Source organism: Limulus polyphemus, unplaced genomic scaffold, assembly GCF_000517525.1.
Source record: "Limulus polyphemus unplaced genomic scaffold, Limulus_polyphemus-2.1.2 Scaffold142, whole genome shotgun sequence".
NCBI classification, from domain to species: Eukaryota; Metazoa; Arthropoda; class Merostomata; order Xiphosura; family Limulidae; genus Limulus; species Limulus polyphemus.
In genome coordinates, this window is record NW_013665752.1 from 362,485 (window position 1) to 370,484 (window position 8,000).

General features: G+C 32.6%; 1 protein-coding gene across 3 annotated transcripts in view; it reads left to right on the top strand.

Annotated features, from left to right (window-relative positions):
* The window catches only part of LOC106474824 (nuclear factor 1 X-type-like), a 108,909-nt gene that overhangs the window by 86,948 nt on the left and 13,961 nt on the right, over positions 1-8,000 (top strand). For all 3 annotated transcript variants that reach the window (XM_013935517.2, XM_022380031.1, XM_013935541.2), the window contains 3 exons: positions 1,385-1,572; positions 2,225-2,342; positions 3,098-3,241. In XM_013935517.2, the coding sequence (XP_013790971.1) occupies positions 1,385-1,572; positions 2,225-2,342; positions 3,098-3,241 (450 nt within the window). The remainder of the gene's footprint in view (positions 1-1,384; positions 1,573-2,224; positions 2,343-3,097; positions 3,242-8,000) is intronic.

An 8,000-nucleotide genomic window follows, 5' to 3' on the forward strand; every position in this document is an offset into this window, starting at 1 on the left:
CACGCACGTCATTTGTTTTCTAAATAAATATATATATATATTCAGAACAAGTTAAATGTATGTACAGCAAATTCTTTACACTATAGAGATTACAGGTATATCATAAACACTATTTATATATATATATTGTCATCTTCTTCTTATCAAAAGTACACTTAGGCCTATTCAATGACTTTAGAATTTCAGTGCACATGCCGAACTATCTTCTCCATTACTATCGCACTAATATTCTGTGTGTGATCACTTACAATTGTGGCACGAGTTACCGTAATCGTTTGGTCTTCTTTCTTCTAAAGATCCTCTGTTCCTTTTGTCAAAGTGCACTCAGGCTGATTCAATTACTTTAGAACCACACTTTGACAGAATAAATTCTTCTTCTTATCTCATTTTCTATTATTAGTCTTACACTAACATATTAAACGTTAGGCCTATCACTTCTACGATAGTTAACTGCACGCCAAACTATTCCTTGCCCGTAACTTTACTCTCTTCTGATATTAGCTGTCTGCTGTTTCTGCTCGTCTCACACTATTTATATGTTTATCACTTAATCGTCTGCCCACCTTCAAGAAATCTCTATATTCTCGACGTCAATGTATTGCACGCGACGTTCTATAGTCTCAACAACAATGAATTATAAACACAACTTCCTACAATCGCCTGCTTTTAACTCTTATTATAACAAAAACTAAACAATAATATAATATTCTCTTACAAAATAAATTAATCAATAATATTTAAACTAAACAGTCTCTTATATCATGGCATACTCCTTTAATAACCTTTTGAGATTTGAATACAGATGAAAAACATACTGTTGATAGATACGTGTATACAATGTTCGAGTGTATCGCTTCAACTTCCTTATTCCACCTTCTTTTTCCTGTAGGACAACTTCTAGTTAGCACGAGCTCTTATGATTGTTATGAGAAATGTCTATGCGGTAAATGATAAGTTATTTAGTTGCAATATATATCAAAATAAGATTTAAAGGCGTTTAAACATATGACTGTGTGAGTTGCATAACGAATATTCTAAAAATAAATTTTCATGCTGAAATCAATCTTTCCGATTTGTTCGCAATTTTCAAGCTATAATCTTTATAATGTTACAGAATATTTCCCGAAACAAGCTTAGCACTTTAAAGATATAGAACTTTAATATCGTGTTTCAATGGAAAAAAAAGAACTTTTCTACATCTGACAAAAGAAACTAACACAAACATACACAAACGAATCTAATTTTACCCAATGAAACATCAATATCTGTTTGATTAGTAAACGAAAATCAAACTTTACTCAAAGATAAAAGAAAAACCAACGTGAAGAGATTTATCTCACAAGTGTGTTCACGGTAAAATTTTATTTTAACATTTTCTTCTCAGATTTTACTCATCATCAAGGGACAGTTAACTTAGTATCCTCACCATCAACCAGTCTGGGAAGCTCCCTACCCGCTTCTGGTTCTTATTACCTTGGGTCAAGCCTCGGGAAATATCAAGAAAATGGAGACACTCTATCAGATTTTGTTAATCTCGTGTGTCAAGAATCTCAAGGTGGTGGGCATCAACTGGTGAGAAGAAGTTAATCTTGTGTATTAATAAGCGCGAGATAGTGAACATTAGCATGTAAAATCATGCAAATTGTTTGTATCACAAAGCTTAAAATGGTGGCCTTTAGTAGATTAAAACAATATTTATGTTAATTTTGTATGTTCTAAAGCTGACATCAGTAGGTTATCGCGAAATATGTGGTAACCTTAGGAAGCTTAAGATGATCTTTTGCGTCATAATGTTCAAGGTGGTGATCAACAGTAAATGACTTTGATGTTTGTTTGTTTTTCTTTTCGTATGAAAGTTTAAGTTTTTCTGGTGAGCATGAAGTTTTTTTATCGTCATGAATCTGATTCAGAAGTTAAAGAAAACTTTTTAGTTAATTTTATGTTTATCAAAACAATGTTGTGGCATTTAGCAGCATGTTTATTGAGTTCATGTTAATATGTTAAGTCACGTTAAGGCTTTATTGCTAGAAATGTTAAGTGATTTTTTGTTGTTACATTGTTTGTACATTAATTACTTGAACAACTGTCACCGTTTTTTACTTTCTGAAACAGATCTCATAGTAATTGGATAGCTTATATAAAACTAATTGTGACAAAATAATATATAATATTTACAACATGACAATGTTAAGAGATAAATAAAAAAATGTTTCTTTATTTTCAGAATACCGATTCAGGTGTTCGCACCCCATCGAAACTACCCAACTTTTACAACAATCCCATGTTTCCCCCACCACCTCCAGGACCGAAAGCAAGACCTGTGACAATTGTCAAGATAACAGGTCATTTCACTGTTTTTGTGCTTTAATAGAGATTTTTATATAACTATTCTGTTTTCTGCATCTCTTTCTTAATATAGAAAATTTTAACTTATTTTCTGCTCCGGCATATTTTAGAAACTTTACATGAAAGCTTATATTCTTTGTTTTGAAATTCAATCAGAATTTAAAAACATTTCGAATAAATTGGACAAAGATGTTAAGGTCAGCTGCCTAATGTAGACATTAGCTGTCCTCTAAATCTTTACATCGAACTGAAGTATAAATTTTGGAGTTGCGGATAAAATGTGTTATGGGTGATTACGTTGAACTGTGCTATATAGATACACTCAAATAAAATTATGGAATATATATACAATGACATTTATCAAAGCTTTAGAAAAAGTGACAGTATGAATATTCCTTTTTACCACGAACGCCGATTTAGTGTGTAATGTTAAGTGAAGTGCGAGTTTACTGGCAGTTAATGAATCATTGATTTTCTGATATTAGAAGTAGTAAATAAATATTATGTTTTCTGTATATGTGTGGTACTAGTTTTATAGTGGCTTTTAGCATCTACTGTTATATCAAAAGAACTACCAGAATGATAACTTTAAATAGCTTAGAATTACTTTGTGTGGTCGATAAGAAACAATTCCCTTCATTTGTAAAGAGATAGATACCACTTTTTACTAATACAAACTGCACATCTATACTACCCATTGAATTTATTTTTAATATAAGCTTATATAAACTAAGAACTTATTTTACCTCAGATTTGTGTTCATCAACTCCAAGTCCACCTATACATACTAATGCTGGTACAAGAAATGGTGGTACACCCGGTCCTAACACCCCAGGTACAATTATCACTGGAAGAGAGAATAGGGAACAAGCTATGTCTTCCCCAGGAGCTACGGGTAAGTGTTGAACGATTTTACAGAATGCAATACATTTTATAGCTATTTACAGAAAAAGTATCTTCGAAAGACCCACAACAATAACCTTTCTCTGACATTAATATTTTGCTTGATTTACTGTGTATGTAGAATGTATTATAGTATTTTTATGTTGACAGATCTATTGCACGAGTTCTGACATACCTACCAGAATAGTTAGTGTTCATGTATTGAGTCCTTTGAGAGAAGGTTGTAATGAATTACTAAATGTACAGACTTTTATGCTGAACATACAGAATCATAACATGGCTACTGATCGAGTTTTATTCACAATTTGAATGCCAATTTTTGGAAAGTGAAAGGTTGAAGTATCTACTAGTGTGTCAGACTTGAATAGGGGAACATATTTTTTGAAGTGTAGGAAAACATTCTACATTATTTTGAAACTTAGGTTTTGCAATAATAAAAAGGATTAACAAAAGTTGAACTACAACTTCTTTTGTAGCAGAAAGCTCACTATGGACCAGCAGGCCATGAAGTATTAGGTTGGTCAGAAACACCGATTCAGAGTAGGACGTTAAGAGATTAGCAAACCATGACACTAACTGCTTACTATATACCGTTTCAAAAAGAAAATTATAGACGCAATAAAATGAGTTTGGTTTATTTTGAATTCTACGCAAAGCCACATTAGGGCTATATGGGCCAGCTGTCCTTAATTCATCAGTGATAGATTAGAGAGAAGACTGCTGGTCTTTACCACCAACCGCCAATTCTTGGGCTACTCCTTTACCAACGAATAATGGGAACCGTCACTCTATAACGCCCCTGCGGCTCAAAGGGCGAGCATGTTTGGCGACGGGGATTCGAACTCGCGACCCTTAGATTGTGAATCCAGCGCCTCAACCACCAGGCCATACAAGGCCAATAAAGTGGGTGACAAACTATGTTGTTCGGTTAAATGTTCTTCTATGCAGTAAGTATAATAAGGTTATCTGACATACTTAGAATAAGAATAACTCAACGAAGAGCTAAAAAAATGAATGTTTATACGTGCTATCTTTAAACTATAATAACTTTATGACGTTAGAATATATGGAAAGCCATGTTTGGGTTATTTCACCTAAAGTTTTTATTTGTATTATTTGTGACATTTACACCCAGTTATACATAACTGAGAGGAACTGTAAAGAGCGTAAAAATTCTGAGAGCATAAGTGGCACACTATTAAGAAAAATCAGTATTATGATATTACTGTAACTAGAACTACTATCTCAGGTTTGTTGTTTTAATTTGTACATTCACTGACTGCAGCGTTCAAAAAGTAATGACTACTACTTGACAATTTGTTTTCCTTTAATATAGGTTTTTTTACATCCACCCAAACATTTTTTCCATTCTACCTGTATTCTTTTTTTTTGAAAATGTTCATAACATTCAAATGTGTAAAGACTTATCTTTACTTAAGGTTTTTATTTATTTATACATTTAATATCCTGTGTTTCCAGTTGCTATGTTCATACATTTTTGCTCTATCTTTTAATTAAGAATGCTACTTTTTTCTATATATTTGCATACGTATTTTATTAACGTGTTTGTCCTCTATTCAGTTATCGTTAGTAAATAATTGAGACGTTACTTGTGATGTACTTAATTTAATTTGTAATTATATTTGAGTTTTCGGCCTTTCCGAAGGAAAATAAAGATTAAGGATTTTAAATACGATTATGAAGGCTAATATCTGTTGATATATCAATTAAAGTTAATTATTTAATTCATTAAGTAATATCTAACATCGTGATCAGCTATACAATGTAAATGTTCATTTCCAAGCAATTAAAACTGTATTGCCTGGAGTTGGTCCACTCCTATGGATTGAATCTTTACAGTTTTAGTTGCTTAACGAAACAACCGATCTCCACAGTAAAGTTTACCATGATATTGAATTAAACTTCCAGTGGGATCCTCTTATCTTAATAATTAAAACATATTTTGAAATTTGAAACATTGCGAGATATAAAATATGTTTAAATATTCTGTGTAATACTTAATCTGGTTGTTGTAATTTTAGCGCAAAGCTACACAATGATCTATTTGCGTTCTGTCCACCGCAGAGAATTGAGCCCTAGAATTTAGCGTTGTAAGTCCGTAAACGTACCGCCGACTCGCCAGAGGACTTTTTCAGAGAAATATGGGTTTACGAAGTTTGATCATATAATGAAAGAAAAAGATAGTAACTTAAATCCTATTTGAAAGGAATCACAGTAAAATAGTTGCATTCTTCTTAGTTCTATTTCTCTAAATGAAGTAAGTTACTGAAAAGAAAGGCAATGTTATGTAAGTGTATTTAACCACGGTATTAGGCTCATGAGTATTTAAGTATTTGCCATACAGCTATATGCTATAGAAACAATGAATATTGTATCAAGTTCAAAAATTATTAGAACAATAACCAGGCCTGCGATGGTTGTATTGTCTTGAAATTTTTACATGTTGTACAGTAACTCCAGTACGCTGAATCCGAAAATGATATCCATTTTTCTCCATCACGTACAGATTTTTCACAAAACGTCATAACGCAATATATAGAAGAAAGACTACAACACGTAGTTTTGAGACTAAAAGACGTAAATTTCACAAAAAAATCAGGATGATGTTTGACATCAATGTTTTTCCCTTTTCTTCAGATTATTTGTATTTTTGTTAACAAACATTGTGGTAAACGAAATAATAACTTGATCTAAGTTATAGTTTTTTCTTCCCGATTTGTTAAAAATCCTTACGTGATAGAAAAAAAAACAATATTATTTGAGAAATCTGCGTAGGTTAAACTATGGAAAATCCGCCATTAAAACCTAAATATCTTTTATGAAGTTTTAATTTCATAGGCCTGTTTTATCATTAAGCTGGCTATGCAGGAAAATTTGTATGTAGAAGTCAATACAAGGAGCTTTACAAACAACTAAAACTTGTGTATATTCGTGCACCCTGTGTGTTTGTGTTTATGCTTGTGATCTCCAAATAAAATATTTTATTTTAGGCAACTTAAGGATGTACTAAATCATGATACTTACAAATTACTTTATCTGGTGTATATGATTCTATATCACTCAATTTCTTAAAAGTATTAACTCGTGTTAGAAATACTTTGAAACAATGCTATAGAAAGAACAGTTATCATTTACTTACCTTACATGTATAAATGGCTATGTAAAATAAGGAAGAACATTAATTAGAGATTGTCCCTCAATTCATAAGTTGAAAGTGTGATGATTATGTATATGCAGTTGGCAACACGGGGATTGTTAAAAGCTATTATAACTTTAGTGAATACGCTGGAATAGTTTCAAGAATGAGTATTACAATACTAGGTGGTTGCAATATGCTTCAACACATTACATCACACTTAGAAACATTCTAGTGTCGGACCTTTAACGTGTCCATCATACGACTTAATTGTGTAAGATTTGTTCTTCGGTACTTTTCCTCATACTCCAGTCCACAAACCAGCATTTAAATGTCTATCATTGAACATGCTATGTACGATTTGTGATGACATACTATAGTTTACTAAGCACATTTTGTTTCGTCTGATGATAAACATATTCCATCCATCTAATACATTGTAATGTGTGATGTTGAGCATATTGCATCCACCCAGTACATTGTAATGTCTGATGTTAAGCATATTGCGTTCACCCAGTACATTGTAACGTCTGATGTTAAGCATACATTGTAATGTCTGACGATGAGCATATTGCATCCACCTAGTACATTGTAGCGTCTGATGATGAGCATATTGCATCCACCTAGTAATTGCAACGTCTGATGTTAAGCATATTGCAGCCACCTAGTACATTGCAACGTCTGATGTTAACAAACATCAAACTCCAGAAACTAATGGAGTCTAAAACACGATAAATGTAAGCTGTGATTAAAACACGAAGTGATTCAACAAACAATTAGAATAGGCTTTCTATGGTCAGGTACTATACAACAGCGCTTTATAAGTAGTGAATATGATTTCTTACTAACATTAACATAGACAATAACTATGTAAAGTTTGCCTTGGGCATCATCTACACAAACAAAGAGCACATTGTCTATCTTTTAACATCACCACATTCCTTGATATTGAAATATTTGTCCTTCGACACGTTTAATCACCGTGAAAATACTGTAATAGTTACCTGTGGCACATTCGTAGCACTCTAATCAACAATGTATTATCTGTTTCCACCTTCCAAACCCCATTTTATTCTAAAAATATTCAGTATTGATGGTAAAGGAGTACGTGTTCCAACAACATGCTTCAATAAGTGCCACATCTTCTCATTTGTCTGAAGGGTTGTAGTGGTCAGCAAAGAAAATGAATCTCTTCCTTATGCTCTTCACATTAATCATAAACAATACTGGCACGTTTGTTGGGGACATTAAAGATATAAAAGAAGAATAAGAGGGTGCACCCGATTCCAAGGATGCTTAGATATTCGCAGAATGTAATGTGACCATTCAGAGAGACTATGAAACTCGGTTCATGACAAGAAAATTCATCCCATACTATATTCCATCTCCAGCAATTCAACAGTGAAAAGAACACACAAGGGTTCCAAAGCTTCATGGGACCTTTCCACCCATATAGAATAGCGTTGTTACGTATTAGAATTTCAAATGGTCTGAAATTGAGCTAAATGATACTTTAAATTTTGTACTTTAATTGTACTTTGGCTGTATTAGTTATGTAAAAGCCGATATATAGTCAGTTTATGATATTTGCCAA